The following is a 21,982-nucleotide window of genomic DNA, read 5'->3' as shown; positions in this document are numbered from 1 at the left end:
TTATCTTGTTGGCCACCGTTGTGTGGTTTGTTCCACCAGTGGTCCTTGCTGTAACCATGCCATTTGAGCCCCCTGTGCGTGTTTTGTGCCCCTCCCCACAGCGTGAGTGTCTCTCCATCCACGTTGGTCAGGCTGGGGTCCAGATGGGAAATGCCTGCTGGGAGCTTTACTGTCTGGAACATGGAATCCAGCCGGATGGACACGCGACCGGTGGCAAGAGCGCTGGTGCTGGAGGAGACGACTCCTTCAACACCTTCTTCAGTGAGACTGGAGCTGGAAAGCACGTTCCCAGAGCTGTGTTTGTGGACCTGGAGCCCACCGTCGTCGGTAATCACTAGTTATGGGTCAACATTTGGGAAATCATACTGAATATCTTGACTAGAACTGATTTGTCCCTGCCTTTTCAGATGAGGTGCGTACTGGGACTTACCGCCAGCTGTTCCACCCGGAGCAGATGATCACCGGCAAGGAGGATGCTGCCAACAACTACGCCCGTGGACATTACACCATTGGTAAAGAGATCATTGACCAGGTTATGGACAGGATTCGTAAACTGGTGGGTAAATTAATTCAGTGGTTATCAAAATATGAAATGACGTAACTGTTTTTCATGGCTTCCATCTCTGGTTGTGTTGGCAGGCTGACGGGTGCACCGGTCTTCAGGGCTTTCTGGTGTTCCACAGCTTCGGGGGGGGGACCGGCTCTGGTTTCACCTCCCTGCTGATGGAGCGTCTGTCCGTGGACTACGGCAAGAAGTCCAAGCTGGAGTTCTCCATCTACCCGGCCCCCCAGGTCTCCACTGCTGTGGTGGAGCCCTACAACTCCATCCTGACCACCCACACCACCCTGGAGCACTCCGACTGTGCCTTCATGGTGGACAACGAGGCCATCTACGACATCTGCCGCAGGAACCTGGACATCGAGCGTCCCTCCTACACCAACCTGAACAGGCTGATCAGTCAGATCGTGTCCTCCGTCACTGCTTCTCTTCGCTTCGACGGCGCCCTCAACGTGGATCTGACGGAGTTCCAGACCAACCTGGTGCCGTATCCCCGGATCCACTTCCCTCTGGCCACCTATGCCCCTGTCATCTCTGCTGAGAAGGCTTACCACGAGCAGCTCTCGGTGGCCGACATCACCAACGCCTGCTTCGAGCCGGCCAATCAGCTGGTGAAGTGTGACCCTCGCCACGGCAAGTACATGGCCTGCTGCCTGCTGTACCGCGGAGACGTGGTGCCCAAAGACGTCAACGCTGCCATCGCCACCATCAAGACCAAGCGGTCCATCCAGTTCGTGGACTGGTGTCCCACTGGTTTCAAGGTGGGAATCAACTACCAGCCCCCCACCGTGGTTCCTGGGGGAGACCTGGCCAAGGTGCAGAGGGCTGTGTGCATGCTAAGCAACACCACTGCTATTGCAGAGGCCTGGGCTCGGCTCGACCACAAGTTTGACCTCATGTACGCCAAGCGGGCCTTCGTCCACTGGTACGTGGGTGAGGGGATGGAGGAGGGAGAGTTCTCCGAGGCCCGGGAGGACATGGCAGCTCTGGAGAAAGATTATGAGGAGGTTGGAACTGATAGCGTGGGGGAGGAGGAGGATGATTATGGAGAAGAGTATTGAACATGCATTCCCTGTATAGGTGACTTTTTTTTTTTTGTTGTTGAATTTCATAATAAAGTGTTTATTGGCTTAAATACTGCTTGTTTTTTACTCTACTATATTTGTGGGAATTCACAAGCCTTTGCACATAAAATGAATTTTTCTTTGAGTTGCAACCAAAATTAATACATTTTATTTCTAAGGCGCCTTTCTAGGCACTCAAGGTCGCCGTACACAACATGTTCAAATAATAGTAGAGCCTGCAGAATACATTTAAAAGCATTAAAAAAAAACAGCAGAGGTAAGAACATTACAAGAGATAAATTGTTAGATGAGATAGGCAGTCTTGAACAGATGAGTTGTAATTTGAAGTGAGTGAATGAGTCAATGTTCCTGAGTTGGGGTGGTAGAGTTCCAGAGACGAGGAGCAGAGCGGCTGAATGCTCTGCTCCCCATGGTGGTGAGACGGGCGGAGGGGACAGACGGCTGTATGGAGGAAGAGGATCTTAGAGCTCGGGAGGGAGTGTGGAGGAGATCACAGATATGGGGGGGCGAGGTTGTGGAAGGCCTTGAATGCATACAGGAGGACCTTGAACTGGATGTGGAACTGAACCGGGAGCCAGTGGAGCTGTTGGAGGACAGGAGTGATGGATGGAGGGGGTCTGAGTTATGATGCGGGCAGCTGAATTCTGGACCAGTTGGAGTTTATGAAGGGATTTGTGAGGGAGGCCAACGAGGAGAGAGTTGCAGTAGTCCAAGCGGGAAGTGACGAGGCTGTGAACAAGGATGGTGGCAGTGTGGGGGGTAAGGGAGGGGCTGGAGGCGATTGATGTTACATAGATGGAAGTAGGCAGACCGGGTAATGTTATTGATGTGAGATTGAAAAGAGTGTGCTGTCCAGGATGACACCCAGGCTCTTGGCTTGGGGGGAGGGTGAAACAGTGGAGTTGTCTATAGTGAGAGAAAAACTGTCGGTTTTGGCTAAGGTGGATTTGGTTGCCAATGAGGAGAACCTCTGTTTTATTGCTGTTTAATTTAAGGAAGTTTTGGGTGAACCAGGTTTTTATTTCAGAAATGCAGTCAGTAAGGGAGGTGGGCGGGAGAGAGGACGAGGGTTTGGTGGTGAGGTAGAGCTGGGTGTCATCAGCATAGCAATGGAAGTGGACGTTGAATTTGCGGAAGATATTGCTGAGGGGAAGGAGGTAGATGATAAAGAGTAGGGGCCCCAGGACAGAGCCCTGGGGAACACCAGAAGTGACAGAGGAGGGGATGGATTTCAGGGACTTGAGTTGAATGAACTGAGTGCGGCCAGAGAGGTACAATGTAAACCAGTACAGTGGAGTGTGGGTGATGCCGATGGAAGATAACCTGTTGAGGAGGGTGGTGTGACGGATGGTGTCGAAGGCCGCACTTAGGTCAAGGAGGATGAAGATGGTGAGGAGTCCTGAATCAACTGCCATGAGAAGGTCGTTGGTGATTTTGATGAGTGCTGTTTCGGTGCTGTGAAGTGGGCGGAAACCGGACTGGAACTGTTCATACAGGTTGTTATGGGACAGGTGAGAATGGAGTTGGGAAGCAACTGTTTTTTCGAGAATTTTGGAGATGCAAGGTAGATTGGATATTGGAAGGAAGTTGTTGAAGTTGGAGGGGTCGGCACCAGGTTTTTTCAGGATTTGAGTAATGGCAGCAGTTTTGAAGGATGCGGACAGTTCCAGTGGTGAGAGAGGAGTGGATGATGGCAGAGATGAGGGGAACCAAGGAGGGGGAGCAGGCTTTAACAAGATGTGTGGGCAGGGGGTCCAGTTGGCAGGTGGATGGCTTGGATTTCTGTATGAGTTCTGTGATTTCTGAGAGAGTGGGGAGATGGAAGGAGGAGAATGGGTGTGTGGACGGATGAAAGTCGGCTGAGGAGCTGGGGTGGGAGATTGATCCGAGGTGCTCGTGGATGATCTTGATTTTTTCATTGAAAAATGATATGATGGAGTTGCAGAAGGAGGTTGTGTGGAAGTGGGAGGGGAGAGAGTCCTGGGGTTGGGTCATATTGTTGAGTAGGGAGAAGAGTGACTTGGAGTTTCCTTTATTGGCAGTGATTATAGCGGAGTAGTAGTGGGTTTTGGTGCTGACAATGGCGTCCTTATAGCATAGTAAGTGATTATTGTACATTTCCTTGTGGATAGTGAGACCAGTTTTTTTATGGAGCCTACCTTTGGCTTTCAGGAGATGGAGATCGGGGGTGAACCAAGGGGCGGAGACAGAAAAAGAAACAGATCTGGTTTTTAACGGAGCAAGGGAGTTAAGAATATTATGGAGTCCAGAGTTGTAATGAGAGACCAGATCATCAGGGGTGGATAGACTGTGGATGTCAGGGAGGCAGGGGGAGTGGATACATGAAGTGAGAGTGGCAGGGTTAATATTTTTTAATGAAAATGAAAATATAAAAATAAAAATTGATTATTGGGTTTGGGGGGGCGGTAGACTGTGGCGATGATGGTTGGAGTGGGACCAGACAGCTCGCACACAGTGGAATCAAACGAGCTGGACACAGGCACAGACACCAGCGAGACTTTCCAGTTCTCGCGGTGAATTACTGCGAGACCTCCTCCCCGGCCGGAGCCACGGGGTCGACAGAAGTAAACAAACCCACGCGGAGTGGATTCATTCAGCTGGGAGAAGTCGTTGGGCTGTTGCCATGTCTCGGTTAAACAAAGAAAGTCAAGTTTACGGTCGGTGATGAGGTCCTGGATGAAATGTCCTTTGCTTGTCAGTGAACAGAGGTTGAGTAGAGCAAAGTTGAGTGAAGTGTTGTCACAGCTGGTGGTAGTGTTAGCCGACCGAGCTAGGCGGGCTAACACACTGTGGTTGACAGCTTGGCTGGTGGAGCGTGGAGGGCGACGAAAGCTGGACCAGATGGACTTTATTGCTGTAGAGCTGTTATGGTGGAAATGCCGGCGGGGCCCTCGGGGCCCTCGGTGGATATATCTCCGGCGGGGCTGAAAGGTGATGTCCGGGTGAAGGCGGAGAGCCTCCGGCGCAGGTCCAGGCAGGTGAAACCGCAGCCGGAGCAGGTCAGCGGCCGGGTATTGCAGCAGACCCGTCACTGGCAGGTGAACAGGCAGTAGAAAGAGCCAGGCACAGACAAGCAGGATGTATGTCCTACCGGCCAACATTGTGGATACAGACTTGGAAACGTCAACAGCCGGAAAAAAAAACGGAAAAAAGACGCCAGGGGAGCGGCGAGCAGCGGCACCAGGTTGCGCCAGCGTTCACTCACAGCGTTCCTTTAAATTAAAATTCTCCATTCCTAAATGCTCAACAGCAGGTGTTGCACTTTAACCACAACTCAACTGTCTTGCATTTATACAGAGGTTTCCTTCTCATGAAATACAACGGCTCTTACATTTTACAGTAACTTATTTTATTTTTTTTAGATTCTGTACACTTAAATATATGTACTTATAACCATATCCATTTGTATGACTATATGAATCGGGAATATCTGCTTAAATGTGGTACTATGGTTATTTATAAAAGATAAACCAACCCCGACCAATCCCAGGAAGGCCAACACGGCCACCACCATCTGCATCCAGCACAACACTAAAAAGGAGGGACAACTGACAGCAAAAGGCTGCACAGGACTGGTGGCAAGGCGCCCCGCGACACGTACAGGATGCACTCAGCTAGTAACTAGTCAACACACCAATGTATAAGGAAGAACAAAAATACATTTCTTGACAAAGATAAGGAAAAACTAAATGTATACATTACTTTGCAAAATATATTTCTGCTTTTAATGTCAGTTTTGGTCTGCCATACCCTATTGCTTTGAAATGGCTTTCCCAAATTGATTGGCAGCAACAGCTGCTTCTCTGAAATCATTGATTTCTGTTTACATATTGGCATTGTGTTAACACAAAACAATTTAGACCAGAAAATGTAGTCTTGGCATCAAGAATAGTTGCTAACCAGTCCTCAAAATGCAATGGATACCATTTGCACTGGCTAGATTTTTAGTTTATCCACTAAGGAAGACAAACTCAAAGAAATTTCTTCAATTCAGTGCCTGGAAAGTTCAAAAGGATGTTCAGGCATTTTTCACTTAGCTTCAAACTTCCCCAGTTCTTCTCTCAATGACTGTTTTAGTCTTATGTTTCAGACTATAAATGCAAATCATAATGGTATAATCGAGTATAATCTTTTCTTTTCCGGTGCAGTCTTGTCTAGTAGCTACTGTAGTTTGTCTATTTTCTCATTTCCCCTAGAACATATGTATGGTTGTTGGTCCGCATGAAACTAATCGATCCATACCTTGTTGGATGGATTTTTAACGCTGTATAAGATTTATTTCTATTTTCTCTGCCAAAACAATCCTATTTTTTCAGCATTCTGAATCTTTAAATCCTCATTTATATCCCAAAATGCTCTGTCTTTGTTGTTCATTACATTACTACAAACAAATATCCATCATTTAGTCTAGTAGGAAGGAGGGGTTCCCGAGCACCCGATGGACTCTTTTCTGAAACGTGTTTTTTTGGGATCCTTTAGGTGTTTGCTTACGATTTTTGCTTGTTGCCCGAAAAAAAATTGGTCCGAAAGTTCTTTTTTGGAACCCATTTAGAATTTTTGCCTGTTAAAATGGCAAAAACGCAGATTTCCATAACTTCTGAACCATAAATCCTAGAAAGACAAACAAACACACTTTTTCTCATAATATTGACACCAGGAATCCAATGGAAAGGTTACTGGGATGGTAGAACCACTCTTTATTAGGGAAAAATGAGCTTCAAGTAGTATTTTAGGGCAAAATTACCCAAAAACGCTTGAAAATGTTTTTTTCAATCAAGTGCATCTCCCTTTTGGAAATACCTGTTAGTGTATTGTTTACACCAAAAAAAGGCCCAATTAGTCCCCTTTCCAACGAGGTACAACTTGTAAGAAATCTCCATTTGTGGAATGAGTAATGAAGCAAAATGCGGGGGATGCAACCCATTTAGAATGCTTCGAATGTTCAGTAAAAGGGGCGTGTCTTCCCACTGTTAAGTGTTTAGAATGTTCAGAATTTGAAATCTCAAACCAACTGTAGCATCAACTGTCAACTGTCAAACACAAGCAAACTTGAACAAGGAGTGTAAGTATTTTCTGAATGTTTTATCATTTCTAATATAAGGTTATATCTTATCATTTTTGCTAATATAACATTATACATGGTTGTTTTTCTTATATTAGAGCCAGAGGTAATACATTCTTCAAAATAGCTTCATTTCTATTTGGTTAGCTGGACAAGCTAACCAATTAGCATGTTAGCTAGCTTTTTTCATTGAGGTTAGCTTTTAACTCTTACTGTTTTGCTTGTATTTTGTAGGTTTTAACTAACAGTAGGGTACGCTAAAAGAAATGTGACATACAGTAAGTTCGATTATCCAGGCCTTTTTTTTAATAATTTAGTCCAGTGGCACTAATTGTATTTTTTTATATTCTTTTTTTCTGTGCCCAGTGATGGATTAATAAAACATGAGAAGTGCAAAGAGATGCATGATCAGACTTCTGATGTGTCTGAACCCCCACTAAAAATCCAATCATATACCTGTGTATTGCACACCCCAAGTCCATCGCCTGGGAACTTCATTTGCTTCAGTGCCTCCAAAAATGACCCCAAAGAAAAGTTGCATCACCTTCTTCAAATACAGACAAGAGACAAGCTGAGCCAATCGACTCACCTTTTCGGATGAAGGCAATTTGTGATCTATTGCCAGAAACCCTAGATGGTGTCAACCTGGACAGTACTGGTTATCACAGGAACTGTTACTTAAATTTCACATCAAAGCTTGATCGACTAAAAAACAATTCACATCAGCTTGAAGTAACAGACAACAAGTACTCTCCACGGAAGTCACACCCAGCCACAGGCTCTGCATTTCCAGTAGAATGTATATATTGTGACACAGATGAAAAGAAATTCAATGGAAAAATCCAAAGGACTGTCCCATTTACTTGGAAAAACAATGGTGCCGCATGGAAGCGCATTGAACCTATGGCTGAAGCTTTAGGGAAAAGCAGTCTGCTCCGCAAAGTGAAAAATGAAGACCTGTATGCGAAAGGGGCTCGCTATCATGTCACCTGCTGGAAAGCCTTACAAGTAGAGTACTTGAATCATTCTAAGAAGCTGACAAAGGAAGCCTCAGGTCAGAAACTGACAATCTCTGCGCACCTTAAAGCATACAACGTGGTGAGGGACCACATTAAAGAGCAGGTCATAGAACAAAACAAAGTCCTACAACTTCGCTACCTGCGCCACCTGTATATCCTTGAGCTCGAAAAGCAAAATAACCCTAACCCTGAATACAGAGGAGATAAACTTCTGAGTCGTCTGCAAGGTGATGAGGAGCTTAAGAAGCATTTAGCCTTTTCCAAAGTTCCTGTTAAGGACAAAGGAAACCTTGCCTTTTACTTGGTCCACTCTTCCCGTATTTCTGTGGACGACGCCATGGCCTGTGCGTATCGACTTGGAACGGTGGACAGTGTAAAAGATGTAGCTCTCACCCTACGCAGCGTCATCAATAAGGCCTTCAAGTCCAGTGTTATGCCTTGGCCACCTACCGCAGATGACCTAAACAAGACAGCAGAAGAGGTGTTACCTGAAGAGCTAGACCGCTTCCTCAAACTTCTCTTCTCTGGAGACATTGTTTCTGATTGTGAGAAAACAAAGCGACTTGTTCTTTCAATTGGACAGGACCTGTGTAGAGCAGTGACAAATGGCGAGTGGAAACTTCCAAAACATGTGCTTTTATGTGCCACAGTCCGGCACTTGTACCGGAGCAGACAACTGACCACCATTCTGCAGAGATTAGGCCATTGCGAATCTTATGATTTTGGATTGGAGCTGGAGACAGCATTGGCTAAGGCTGTGGATGAAATGTAAACTTCCCTTACACCTTCTATCATCAGAGGAGATTGGAATGAGGTGTTCCATAGCGAATGGGACAACCTGAACAGAGTCACAACAAATGTCCATGGTTCGAATGTTGTTAACAGTGCCGGCGGCATCATGATCCAGGAAACAAAACCGGGTGCCACAAGCTGCCAGGAGAGAACACTACCTAAATATGACAGGACCATGGAACGTCGTCTGAAACTGGATACACCTGAGACCCTCCCTCCACTGCACATTGGTATCAGAATGGGTCCTAAGTTTCCTGCAGATGCGTCCTTCATACCTCCTGCGGAGAATGATCAAGTGTTCAAAGACAGTCTACAAGTGTACTACGTAGCTCCAATCCAAAATCATAAGATTCGCAATGGCCTAATCCCTGCAGAATGGTGGTCAGTTGTCTGCTCCGGTACAAGTGCCGGACTGTGGCACATAAAAGCACATGTTTTGGAAGTTTCCACTCTCCATTTGTCACTGCTCTACACAGGTCCTGTCCAATTGAAAGAACAAGTCGCTTTGTTTTCTCACAATCAGAAACAGTGTCTCCAGAGAAGAGAAGTTTGAGGAAGCGGTCTAGCTCTTCAGGTAACACCTCTTCTGCTGTCTTGTTTAGGTCATCTGCGGTAGGTGGCCAAGGCATAACACTGGACTTGAAGGCCTTATTGATGACGCTGCGTAGGGTGAGAGCTACATCTTTTACACTGTCCACCGTTCCAAGTCGATACGCACAGGCCATGGCGTCCTCCACAGAAATACGGGAAGAGTGGACCAAGTAAAAGGCAAGGTTTCCTTTGTCCTTAACAGGAACTTTGGAAAAGGCTAAATGCTTCTTAAACTCATCATCACCTTGCAGACGACTCAGAAGTTTATCTCCTCTGTATTCAGGGTTAGGGTTATTTTGCTTTTCGAGCTCAAGGATATACAGGTGGCGCAGGTAGCGAAGTTGTAGGACTTTGTTTTGTTCTATGACCTGCTCTTTAATGTGGTCCCTCACCACGTTGTATGCTTTAAGGTGCGCAGAGATTGTCAGTTTCTGACCTGAGGCTTCCTTTGTCAGCTTCTTAGAATGATTCAAGTACTCTACTTGTAAGGCTTTCCAGCAGGTGACATGATAGCGAGCCCCTTTCGCATACAGGTCTTCATTTTTTCACTTTGCGGAGCAGACTGCTTTTCCCTAAAGCTTCAGCCATAGGTTCAATGCGCTTCCATGCGGCACCATTGTTTTTCCAAGTAAATGGGACAGTCCTTTGGATTTTTCCATTGAATTTCTTTTCATCTGTGTCACAATATATACATTCTACTGGAAATGCAGAGCCTGTGGCTGGGTGTGACTTCCGGGGAGAGTACTTGTTGTCTGTTACTTCAAGCTGATGTGAATTGTTTTTTAGTCGATCAAGCTTTGATGTGAAATTTAAGTAACAGTTCCTGTGATAACCAGTACTGTCCAGGTTGACACCATCTAGGGTTTCTGGCAATAGATCACAAATTGCCTTCATCCGAAAAGGTGAGTCGATTGGCTCAGCTTGTCTCTTGTCTCGTATTTGAAGAAGGTGATGCAACTTTTCTTTGGGGTCATTTTTGGAGGCACTGAAGCAAATGAAGTTCCCAGGCGATGGACTTGGGGTGTGCAATACACAGGTATATGATTGGATTTTTAGTGGGGGTTCAGACACATCAGAAGTCTGATCATGCAGTCTCTTTGCACTTCTCATGTTTTATTAATCCATCACTGGGCACAGAAAAAAAGAATATAAAAAAATACAATTAGTGCCACTGGACTAAATTATTAAAAAAAAGGCATGGATAATCGAACTTACTGTATGTCACATTTCTTTTAGCGTACCCTACTGTTAGTTAAAACCTACAAAATACAAGACAAAAACAGTAAGAGTTAAAAGCTAACCTCAATGAAAAAAGCTAGCTAACATGCTAATTGGTTAGCTTGTCCAGCTAACCAAATAGAAATGAAGCTATTTTGAAGAATGTATTACCTCTGGCTCTAATATAAGAAAAAAAAACCATGTATAATGTTATATTAGCAAAAATGATAAGATATAACCTTATATTAGAAATGATAAAACATTCAGAAAATACTTACACTCCTTGTTCAAGTTTGCTTGTGTTTGACAGTTGACAGTTGATGCTACAGTTGGTTTGAGATTTCAAATTCTGAACATTCTAAACACTTAACAGTGGGAAGACACGCCCCTTTTACTGAACATTCGAAGCATTCTAAATGGGTTGCATCCCCCGCATTTTGCTTCATTACTCATTCCACAAATGGAGATTTCTTACAAGTTGTACCTCGTTGGAAAGGGGACTAATTGGGCCTTTTTTTGGTGTAAACAATACACCAACAGGTATTTCCAAAAGGGAGATGCACTTGATTGAAAAAAACATTTTCAAGCGTTTTTGGGTAATTTTGCCCTAAAATACTACTTGAAGCTCATTTTTCCCTAATAAAGAGTGGTTCTACCATCCCAGTAACCTTTCCATTGGATTCCTGGTGTCAATATTATGAGAAAAAGTGTGTTTGTTTGTCTTTCTAGGATTTATGGTTCAGAAGTTATGGAAATCTGCGTTTTTGCCATTTTAACAGGCAAAAATTCTAAATGGGTTCCAAAAAAGAACTTTCGGACCAATTTTTTTTCGGGCAACAAGCAAAAATCGTAAGCAAACACCTAAAGGATCCCAAAAAAACACGTTTCAGAAAAGAGTCCATCGGGTGCTCGGGAACCCCTCCTTCCTACTAGACTAATTGTCTTGGTGGTTTTGATCAACTACTTCAATCATGTGTTCCCATTTTCTGACAGATATCCTTATGATGCAGCGCTTATAGTTTTCATATGAATTGATTTATTTGCCATAAAATCTTTATCCTCTATTTGTTTTGTTTCATCAGGAGTCCGTCCTTCCATGTCCCTGTGAATATTTTCAACATCTAGAGAGTTTTAAGGTTGCTGGAATTAAACCTTTACTTAAGAAACCTACTCTTTATTCAGGACAGGTAGCTAATTGTAGACCTATATTTCATCTCCTTGAAAAAATAGTTGCAGCTCATATCTAGGATTATTTACACCATGATTTTCAGGCAGGATTTAGAGTGCATCATAGCACAGAAACTGCTCTGGTGAAAGGCACAAATGACGTCCTCTTGGCCTCCAATAGTGGACCAGTATCTGTGCTTGTGCTGTTGGAATTCAGTGCTGCATTTGATACAATTGTTCATAATGCTGCAACTTTCATTCATAACTGTCACATCCACTCCAGCTCCATACCTGCCTCACTCACCTGCCAGTTCCGCCTCCTCATGTCACTATGGTTTCTCCCGCCTTCCACACCTGCAATCAGCCCTGCTACTACTTCCACTCCACATAATCTGAAGGTCGTGAGTTTGACCCTCACACGGGGCATGAGTTTTGTGCTAGGCCTTCCCTCAGACCATCAAAAGCACAGTGTAGGGTAGCCTGGTACTGTTGGCTTAAACAACCTGTACAGGATGATACCTCAGCTGCCCTCTGGACCTCCATTTGTGTTGGAACCTTCAAAACACCTATTGGGGACATTGAAGCTAGTTGTAATCTCCTGAATGGCTGTTTGACCAGGCTCCATCCTCTTTTCTATTTCACAATGATCAAAAACGGCATCTATAGTGTAGTGTTTAGTTAGACGCTAAAAGCTCTCGCAATAGTTAAACAACCTACTTTCAGTTATAGTGTGATGTTTAGCTAGATGCTAGAAGCTAAGGGCATGGCATCACATGCCATGTCATGGCACATGGCATATGCCACCTGCCCGACGGGTATTCATCTACGTATGCCGGGCAAAGGAGAGTCTTGGAAAGTCCATGTACCCCAAACAATCAATGCCCCCCTGACCTTTGTGGCCTCGTTGGCGCAGTAGGCAGCGCGTCAGTCTCATAATCTGAAGGTCGTGAGTTCGACCCTCACACGGGGCATGAGTTTTGTGCTAGGCCTTCCCTCAGACCATAAAAAGAGGAGTGTAGGGTAGCCTGGTACTGTTGGCTTAAACAACCTGTACAGGATGATAACACAGCTGCTCTCTGGACCTCCATTTGTGTTGGAACCTTCAAAACACCTATTGGGGACATTGAAGCTAGTTGTAATCTCCTGAATGGCTGTTTGACCAGGCTCCATCCTCTTTTCTATTTCACAATGACCAAAAACGGCATCTATAGTGTAGTGTTTAGTTAGACGCTAAAAGCTCTCGGAATAGTTAAACAACCTACTTTCAGTTATAGTTTGATGTTTAGCTAGATGCTAGAAGCTAAGGGCATGGCATCACATGCCATGTCATGGCACATGGCATATGCCACCTGCCCGACGGGTATTCATCTACGTATGCAGGGCAAAGGAGAGTCTTGGAAAGTCCATGTACCCCAAACAATCAATGCCCCTCGGACCTTCGTGGCCTCGTTAGCGCAGTAGGCAGCGCGTCAGTCTCATAATCTGAAGGTCGTGAGTTCGAACCTCACACGGGGCATGAGTTTTGTGCTAGGCCTTCCCTCAGACCATAAAAAGAGTAGTGTAGGGTAGCCTGGTACTGTTGGCTTAAACAACCTGTACAGGATGATACCTCAGCTGCCCTCTGGACCTCCATTTGTGTTGGAACCTTCAAAACACCTATTGGGGACATCGAAGCTAGTTGTAATCTCCTGAATGGCTGTTTGACCAGGCTCCATCCTCTTTTCTATTTCACAATGACCAAAACCGGCATCTATAGTGTAGTGTTTAGTTAGACGCTAAAAGCTCTCGGAATAGTTAAACAACCTACTTTCAGTTATAGTTTGATGTTTAGCTAGATGCTATAAGCTAAGGGCATGGCATCACATGCCATGACATGGCACATGGCATATGCCACCTGCCCGACGGGTATTCAACTACGTATGCCGGGCAAAGGAGAGTCTTGGAAAGTCCATGTACCCCAAACAATCAATGCCCCTCGGACCTTCGTGGCCTCGTTGGCGCAGTAGGCAGCCAACAGTCTCATAATCAGAAGGTCGTGAGTTCGAACCTCACACGGGGCATGAGTTTTGTGCTAGGTCTTCCCTCAGACCATAAAAAGAGGAGTGTAGGGTAGCCTGGTACTGTTGGCTTAAACAACCTGTTCAGGATGATACCTCAGCTGCCCTCTGGACCTCCATTTGTGTTGGAACCTTCAAAACACCTATTGGGGACATTGAAGCTAGTTGTAATCTCCTGAATGGCTGTTTGACCAGGCTCCATCCTCTTTTCTATTTCACAATGACCAAAAACGGCATCTATAGTGTAGTGTTTAGTTAGACGCTAAAAGCTCTCGGAATAGTTAAACAACCTACTTTCAGTTATAGTTTGATGTTTAGCTAGATGCTATAAGCTAAGGGCATGGCATCACATGCCATGACATGGCACATGGCATATGCCACCTGCTCGACGGGTATTCAACTACGTATGCCGGGCAAAGGAGAGTCTTGGAAAGTCCATGTACCCCAAACAATCAATGCCCCTCGGACCTTCGTGGCCTCGTTGGCGCAGTAGGCAGCGCGTCAGTCTCATAATCTGAAGGTCGTGAGTTCGAACCTCACACGGGGCATGAGTTTTGTGCTAGGCCTCCCTCAGACCATAAAAAGCAGAGTGTAGGGTAGCCTGGTACTGTTGGCTTAAACCACCAGTACAGGATTATACCTCAGCTGCCCTCTGGACCTCCATTTGTGTTGGAACCTTCAATACACCTATTGGGAACATTGAAGCTAGTTGTAATCTTCTGAATGGCTGTTTGACCAGGCTCCATCCTCTTTTCTATTTCACAATGACCAAAAACGGCATCTGTAGTGTAGTGTTTAGTTAGACGCTAAAAGCTCTCGCAATAGTTAAACAACCTACTTTCAGTTATAGTGTGATGTTTAGCTAGATGCTAGAAGCTAAGGGCATGGCATCACATGCCATGTCATGGCACATGGCATATGCCACCTGCCCGACGGGTATTCATCTACGTATGCCGGGCAAAGGAGAGTCTTGGAAAGTCCATGTACCCCAAACAATCAATGCTCCTCGGACATTCGTGGCCTCGTTGGCGCAGTAGGCAGCGCGTCAGTCTCATAATCTGAAGGTCGTGAGTTCGACCCTCACACGGGGCATGAGTTTTGTGCTAGGTCTTCCCTCAGACCATAAAAAGAGGAGTGTAGGGTAGCCTGGTACTGTTGGCTTAAACAACCTGTTCAGGATGATACCTCAGCTGCCCTCTGGACCTCCATTTGTGTTGGAACCTTCAAAACACCTATTGGGGACATTGAAGCTAGTTGTAATCTCCTGAATGGCTGTTTGACCAGGCTCCATCCTCTTTTCTATTTCACAATGACCAAAAACGGCATCTATAGTGTAGTGTTTAGTTAGACGCTAAAAGCTCTTGGAATAGTTAAACAACCTACTTTCAGTTATAGTTTGATGTTTAGCTAGATGCTATAAGCTAAGGGCATGGCATCACATGCCATGTCATGGCACATGGCATATGCCACCTGCCCGACGGGTATTCAACTACGTATGCCGGGCAAAGGAGAGTCTTGGAAAGTCCATGTACCCGCAACAACCAATGATCCTCGGACCTTCGTGGCCTCGTTGGCGCAGTAGGCAGCGCGTCAGTCTCATAATCTGAAGGTCGTGAGTTCGACCCTCACATGGGGCATGAGTTTTGTGCTAGGTCTTCCCTCAGACCATAAAAAGAGGAGTGTAGGGTAGCCTGGTACTGTTGGCTTAAACAACCTGTACAGGATGATACCTCAGCTGCCCTCTGGACCTCCATTTGTGTTGGAACCTTCAAAACACCTATTGGGGACATTGAAGCTAGTTGTAATCTCCTGAATGGCTGTTTGACCAGGCTCCATCCTCTTTTCTATTTCACAATGACCAAAAACGGCATCTATAGTGTAGTGTTTAGTTAGACGCTAAAAGCTCTCGCAATAGTTAAACAACCTACTTTCAGTTATAGTGTGATGTTTAGCTAGATGCTAGAAGCTAAGGGCATGGCATCACATGCCATGTCATGGCACATGGGATATGCCACCTGCCCGACGGGTATTCATCTACGTATGCCGGGCAAAGGAGAGTCTTGGAAAGTCCATGTACCCCAAACAATCAATGCCCCTCGGACCGCGTGGCCTCGTTGTCGCAGTAGGCAGCGCGTCAGTCTCATAATCTGAAGGTCGTGAGTTCGACCCTCACACGGGGCATGAGTTTTGTGCTAGGTCTTCCCTCAGACCATAAAAAGAGGAGTGTAGGGTAGCCTGGTACTGTTGGCTTAAACAACCTGTACAGGATGATACCTCAGCTGCCCTCTGGACCTCCATTTGTGTTGGAACCTTCAAAACACCTATTGGGGACATTGAAGCTAGTTGTAATCTCCTGAATGGCTGTTTGACCAGGCTCCATCCTCTTTTCTATTTCACAATGACCAAAAACGGCATCTATAGTGTAGTGTTTAGTTAGACGCTAAAAGCTCTCGCAATAGTTAAACAACCTACTTTCAGTTATAGTGTGATGTTTAGCTAGATGCTAGAAGCTAAGGGCATGGCATCACATGCCATGTCATGGCACATGGCATATGCCACCTGCCCGACGGGTATTCATCTACGTATGCCGGGCAAAGGAGAGTCTTGGAAAGTCCATGTACCCCAAACAATCAATGCCCCTTGGACCTTCGTGGCCTCGTTGGCGCAGTAGGAAGCGCGTCAGTCTCATAATCTGAAGGTCGTGAGTTCCACCCTCACACGGGGCATGAGTTTTGTGCTAGGTCTTCCCTCAGACCATAAAAAGAGGAGTGTAGGGTACCCTGGTACTGTTGGCTTAAACAACCTGTACAGGATGATACCCCAGCTGCCCTCTGGACCTCCATTTGTGTTGGAACCTTCAAAACACCTATTGGGGACATTGAAGCTAGTTGTAATCTCCTGAATGGCTGTTTGACCAGGCTCCATCCTCTTTTCTATTTCACAATGACCAAAAACGGCATCTATAGTGTAGTGTTTAGTTAGACGCTAAAAGCTCTCGCAATAGTTAAACAACCTACTTTCAGTTATAGTGTGATGTTTAGCTAGATGCTAGAAGCTAAGGGCATGGCATCACATGCCATGTCATGGCACATGGCATATGCCACCTGCCCGACGGGTATTCATCTACGTATGCCGGGCAAAGGAGAGTCTTGGAAAGTCCATGTACCCCAAACAATCAATGCTTCCTCCTTCCACCTTCGTGGCCTCGTTGGCGCAGTAGGCAGCGCGTCAGTCTCATAATCTGAAGGTCGTGAGTTCGACCCTCACACGGGGCATGAATTTTGTGCTAGGTCTTCCCTCAGACCATAAAAAGAGGAGTGTAGGGTAGCCTGGTACTGTTGGCTTAAACAACCTGTACAGGATGATACCTCAGCTGCCCTCTGGACCTCCATTTGTGTTGGAACCTTCAAAACACCTATTGGGGACATTGAAGCTAGTTGTAATCTCCTGAATGGCTGTTTGACCAGGCTCCATCCTCTTTTCTATTTCACAATGACCAAAAACGGCATCTATAGTGTAGTGTTTAGTTAGACGCTAAAAGCTCTCGCAATAGTTAAACAACCTACTTTCAGTTATAGTGTGATGTTTAGCTAGATGCTAGAAGCTAAGTGCATGGCATCACATGCCATGTCAAGGCACATGGCATATGCCACCTGCCCGACGGGTATTCATCTACGTATGCCGGGCAAAGGAGAGTCTTGGAAAGTCCATGTACCCCAAACAATCAATGCCCCTTGGACCTTCGTGGCCTCGTTGGCGCAGTAGGCAGCGCGTCAGTCTCATAATCTGAAGGTCGTCGAACCTCACACGGGGCATGAGTTTTGTGCTAGGCCTCCCTCAGACCATAAAAAGATGAGTGTAGGGTAGCCTGGTACCGTTGGCTTAAACCACCAGTACAGGATTATACCTCAGCTGCTCTCTGGACCTCCATTTGTGTTGGAACCTTCAATACACCTATTGGGAACATTGAAGCTAGTTGTAATGTTCTGAATGGCTGTTTGACCAGGCTCCATCCTCTTTTCTATTTCACAATGACCAAAAACGGCATCTATAGTGTAGTGTTTAGTTAGACGCTAAAAGCTCTCGCAATAGTTAAACAACCTACTTTCAGTTATAGTGTGATGTTTAGCTAGATGCTAGAAGCTAAGGGCATGGCATCACATGCCATGTCATGGCACATGGCATATGCCACCTGCCCGACGGGTATTCATCTACGTATGCCGGGCAAAGGAGAGTCTTGGAAAGTCCATGTACCCGCAACAATCAATGCTCCTCGGACCTTCGTGGCCTCGTTGGCGCAGTAGGCAGCGCGTCAGTCTCATAATCTGAAGGTCGTGAGTTCGACCCTCACACGGGGCATGGGTTTTGTGCTAGGGCTCCCTCAGACCATAAAAAGCAGAGTATAGGGTAGCCTGGTACTGTTGGCTTAAACCACCAATACAGGATTATACCTCAGCTGCTGTCTGGACCTCCATTTGTGTTGGAACCTTCAATACACCTATTGGGAACATTGAAGCTAGTTGTAATCTTCTGAATGGCTGTTTGACCAGGCTCCATCCTCTTTTCTATTTCACAATGACCAAAAACGGCATCTATAGTGTAGTGTTTAGTTAGACGCTAAAAGCTCTCGGAATAGTTAAACAACCTACTTTCAGTTATAGTTTGATGTTTAGCTAGATGCTATAAGCTAAGGGCATGGCATCACATGCCATGACATGGCACATGGCATATGCCACCTTCCCGACGGGTATTCAACTACGTATGCCTGGCAAAGGAGAGTCTTGGAAAGTCCATGTACCCGCAACAATCAATGCTCCTCGGACCTTCGTGGCCTCGTTGGCGCAGTAGGCAGCGCGTCTGTCTCATAATCTGAAGGTCGTGAGTTCTTACACGGGGCATGAGTTTTGTGCTAGGGCTCCCTCAGACCATAAAAAGAGGAGTGTAGGGTAGCCTGGTACCGTTGGCTTAAACCACCTGTACAGGATGATACCTCAGCTGCCCTCTGGACCTCCATTTGTGTTGGAACCTTCAAAACACCTATTGGGGACATTGAAGCTAGTTGTAATCTCCTGAATGGCTGTTTGACCAGGCTCCATCCTCTTTTCTATTTCACAATGACCAAAAACGGCATCTATAGTGTAGTGTTTAGTTAGACGCTAAAAGCTCTCGGAATAGTTAAACAACCTACTTTCAGTTATAGTTTGATGTTTAGCTAGATGCTATAAGCTAAGGGCATGGCATCACATGCCATGACATGGCACATGGCATATGCCACCTGCCCGACGGGTATTCAACTACGTATGCCTGGCAAAGGAGAGTCTTGGAAAGTCCATGTACCCGCAACAACCAATGACTCTCAGACCTTCGTGGCCTCGTTGGCGCAGTAGGCAGCGCGTCAGTCTCATAATCTGAAGGTCGTGAGTTCGACCCACACACAGGGCATGAGTTTTGTGCTAGGTCTTCCCTCAGACCATAAAAAGAGGATTGTAGGGTAGCCTGGTACTGTTGGCTTAAACAACCTGTACAGGATGATACCTCAGCTGCCCTCTGGACCTCCATTTGTGTTGGAACCTTCAAAACACCTATTGGGGACATTGAAGCTAGTTGTAATCTCCTGAATGGCTGTTTGACCAGGCTCCATCCTCTTTTCTATTTCACAATGACCAAAAACGGCATCTATAGTGTAGTGTTTAGTTAGACGCTAAAAGCTCTCGCAATAGTTAAACAACCTACTTTCAGTTATAGTGTGATGTTTAGCTAGATGCTAGAAGCTAAGGGCATGGCATCACATGCCATGTCATGGCACATGGCATATGCCACCTGCCCGACGGGTATTCATCTACGTATGCCGGGCAAAGGAGAGTCTTGGAAAGTCCATGTACCCCAAACAATCAATGCCCCTTGGACCTTCGTGGCCTCGTTGGCGCAGTAGGCAGCGCGTCAGTCTCATAATCTGAAGGTCGTCGAACCTCACACGGGGCATGAGTTTTGTGCTAGGCCTCCCTCAGACCATAAAAAGATGAGTGTAGGGTAGCCTGGTACCGTTGGCTTAAACCACCAGTACAGGATTATACCTCAGCTGCTCTCTGGACCTCCATTTGTGTTGGAACCTTCAATACACCTATTGGGAACATTGAAGCTAGTTGTAATCTTCTGAATGGCTGTTTGACCAGGCTCAATCCTCTTTTCTATTTCACAATGACCAAAAACGGCATCTATAGTGTAGTGTTTAGTTAGACGCTAAAAGCTCTCGCAATAATTAAACAACCTACTTTCAGTTATAGTGTGATGTTTAGCTAGATGCTAGAAGCTAAGGGCATGGCATCACATGCCATGTCATGGCACATGGCATATGCCACCTGCCCGACGGGTATTCATCTACGTATGCCGGGCAAAGGAGAGTCTTGGAAAGTCCATGTACCCCAAACAATCAATGCCCCTCAACCTTCGTGGCCTTGTTGGCGCAGTAGGCAGCGCGTCAGTCTCATAATCTGAAGGTCGTGAGTTCGAACCTCACACGGGGCATGAGTTTTGTGCTAGGCCTCCCTCAGACCATAAAAAGCAGAGTGTAGGGTAGCCTGGTACTGTTGGCTTAAACCACCAGTACAGGATTATACCTCAGCTGCTCTCTGGACCTCCATTTGTGTTGGAACCTTCAATACACCTATTGGGAACATTGAAGCTAGTTGTAATGTTCTGAATGGCTGTTTGACCAGGCTCCATCCTCTTTTCTATTTCACAATGACCAAAAACGGCATCTATAGTGTAGTGTTTAGTTAGACGCTAAAAGCTCTCGCAGTAGTTAAACAACCTACTTTCAGTTATAGTGTGATGTTTAGCTAGATGCTAGAAGCTAAGGGCATGGCATCACATGCCATGTCATGGCACATGGCATATGCCACCTGCCCGACGGGTATTCATCTACGTATGCCGGGTAAAGGAGAGTCTTGGAAAGTTCATGTACCCCAAATAATCAATGCTCCTCGGACCTTCGTGGCCTCGTTGGCGCAGTAGGCAGCGCGTCAGTCTCATAATCTGAAGGTCGTGAGTTCGAACCTCACACGGGGCATGAGTTTTGTGCTAGGCCTCCCTCAGACCATAAAAAGCAGAGTATAGGGTAGCCTGGTACTGTTGGCTTAAACCACCAGTACAGGATTATACCTCAGCTGCCCTCTGGACCTCCATTTGTGTTGGAACCTTCAATACACCTATTGGGAACATTGAAGCTAGTTGTAATCTTCTGAATGGCTGTTTGACCAGGCTCCATCCTCTTTTCTATTTCACAATGACCAAAAACGGCATCTATAGTGTAGTGTTTAGTTAGACGCTAAAAGCTCTCGGAATAGTTAAACAACCTACTTTCAGTTATAGTTTGATGTTTAGCTAGATGCTATAAGCTAAGGGCATGGCATCACATGCCATGACATGGCACATGGCATATGCCACCTGCCCGACGGGTATTCATCTACGTATGCCGGGCAAAGGAGAGTCTTGGAAAGTCCATGTACCCCCAACAATCAATGCCCCTCGGACCTTCATGACCTCGTTGGCGCAGTAGGCAGCGCGTCAGTCTCATAATCTGAAGGTCGTGAGTTCGACCCTCACACGGGGCATGAGTTTTGTGCTAGGCCTCCCTCAGACGATAAAAAGATGAGTGTAGGGTAGCCTGGTACTGTTGGCTTAAACCACCAATACAGGATTATACCTCAGCTGCTGTCTGGACCTCCATTTGTGTTGGAACCTTCAAAACACCTATTGGGGACATTGAAGCTAGTTGTAATCTCCTGAATGGCTGTTTGACCAGGCTCCATCCTCTTTTCTATTTCACAATGACCAAAAACGGCATCTATAGTGTAGTGTTTAGTTAGACGCTAAAAGCTCTCGGAATAGTTAAACAACCTACTTTCAGTTATAGTTTGATGTTTAGCTAGATGCTATAAGCTAAGGGCATGGCATCACATGCCATGACATGGCACATGGCATATGCCACCTGCCCGACGGGTATTCAACTACGTATGCCTGGCAAAGGAGAGTCTTGGAAAGTCCATGTACCCGCAACAACCAATGACTCTCAGACCTTCGTGGCCTCGTTGGCGCAGTAGGCAGCGCGTCAGTCTCATAATCTGAAGGTCGTGAGTTCGACCCACACACAGGGCATGAGTTTTGTGCTAGGTCTTCCCTCAGACCATAAAAAGAGGATTGTAGGGTAGCCTGGTACTGTTGGCTTAAACAACCTGTACAGGATGATACCTCAGCTGCCCTCTGGACCTCCATTTGTGTTGGAACCTTCAAAACACCTATTGGGGACATTGAAGCTAGTTGTAATCTCCTGAATGGCTGTTTGACCAGGCTCCATCCTCTTTTCTATTTCACAATGACCAAAAACGGCATCTATAGTGTAGTGTTTAGTT

At 45.9% G+C, this 21,982-nt stretch overlaps 1 protein-coding gene and 12 non-coding genes across 13 annotated transcripts; all 13 read left to right on the top strand.

The window, feature by feature from the left end:
• The first annotated feature begins 104 nt into the window (after positions 1-104).
• On the top strand, positions 105-1,620 carry LOC133462789 (tubulin alpha-1 chain-like). The gene is made up of 3 exons (XM_061744231.1): positions 105-327; positions 408-556; positions 640-1,620. The coding sequence occupies exons 1-3, from the start codon at positions 144-146 to the stop codon at positions 1,618-1,620; spliced, it is 1,314 nt and encodes a 437-aa protein (XP_061600215.1). The 5' UTR covers positions 105-143.
• Positions 1,621-12,412: 10,792 nt separating this feature from the next.
• Positions 12,413-12,485, top strand: trnam-cau (transfer RNA methionine (anticodon CAU)). The gene has a single exon. It is a non-coding gene; the product is annotated as a tRNA-Met (tRNA).
• Positions 12,486-12,957: 472 nt separating this feature from the next.
• Positions 12,958-13,030, top strand: trnam-cau (transfer RNA methionine (anticodon CAU)). Its single transcript has one exon. It is a non-coding gene; the product is annotated as a tRNA-Met (tRNA).
• Positions 13,031-14,046: 1,016 nt separating this feature from the next.
• On the top strand, positions 14,047-14,119 carry trnam-cau (transfer RNA methionine (anticodon CAU)). The gene has a single exon. It is a non-coding gene; the product is annotated as a tRNA-Met (tRNA).
• A 471-nt stretch (positions 14,120-14,590) lies between these two features.
• Positions 14,591-14,663, top strand: trnam-cau (transfer RNA methionine (anticodon CAU)). Its single transcript has one exon. It is a non-coding gene; the product is annotated as a tRNA-Met (tRNA).
• A 472-nt stretch (positions 14,664-15,135) lies between these two features.
• trnam-cau (transfer RNA methionine (anticodon CAU)) lies at positions 15,136-15,208 on the top strand. The gene has a single exon. It is a non-coding gene; the product is annotated as a tRNA-Met (tRNA).
• A 471-nt stretch (positions 15,209-15,679) lies between these two features.
• Positions 15,680-15,752, top strand: trnam-cau (transfer RNA methionine (anticodon CAU)). Its single transcript has one exon. It is a non-coding gene; the product is annotated as a tRNA-Met (tRNA).
• A 472-nt stretch (positions 15,753-16,224) lies between these two features.
• On the top strand, positions 16,225-16,297 carry trnam-cau (transfer RNA methionine (anticodon CAU)). Its single transcript has one exon. It is a non-coding gene; the product is annotated as a tRNA-Met (tRNA).
• Positions 16,298-16,773: 476 nt separating this feature from the next.
• On the top strand, positions 16,774-16,846 carry trnam-cau (transfer RNA methionine (anticodon CAU)). Its single transcript has one exon. It is a non-coding gene; the product is annotated as a tRNA-Met (tRNA).
• A 1,011-nt stretch (positions 16,847-17,857) lies between these two features.
• Positions 17,858-17,930, top strand: trnam-cau (transfer RNA methionine (anticodon CAU)). The gene has a single exon. It is a non-coding gene; the product is annotated as a tRNA-Met (tRNA).
• A 2,093-nt stretch (positions 17,931-20,023) lies between these two features.
• trnam-cau (transfer RNA methionine (anticodon CAU)) lies at positions 20,024-20,096 on the top strand. Its single transcript has one exon. It is a non-coding gene; the product is annotated as a tRNA-Met (tRNA).
• Positions 20,097-20,567: 471 nt separating this feature from the next.
• trnam-cau (transfer RNA methionine (anticodon CAU)) lies at positions 20,568-20,640 on the top strand. The gene has a single exon. It is a non-coding gene; the product is annotated as a tRNA-Met (tRNA).
• A 471-nt stretch (positions 20,641-21,111) lies between these two features.
• Positions 21,112-21,184, top strand: trnam-cau (transfer RNA methionine (anticodon CAU)). Its single transcript has one exon. It is a non-coding gene; the product is annotated as a tRNA-Met (tRNA).
• Positions 21,185-21,982: the final 798 nt, after the last annotated feature.

This window comes from Cololabis saira, chromosome 16, assembly GCF_033807715.1.
Source record: "Cololabis saira isolate AMF1-May2022 chromosome 16, fColSai1.1, whole genome shotgun sequence".
Taxonomy (NCBI): domain Eukaryota; kingdom Metazoa; phylum Chordata; class Actinopteri; order Beloniformes; family Belonidae; genus Cololabis; species Cololabis saira.
This window is presented reverse-complemented; position numbering and strand designations above follow the sequence as displayed.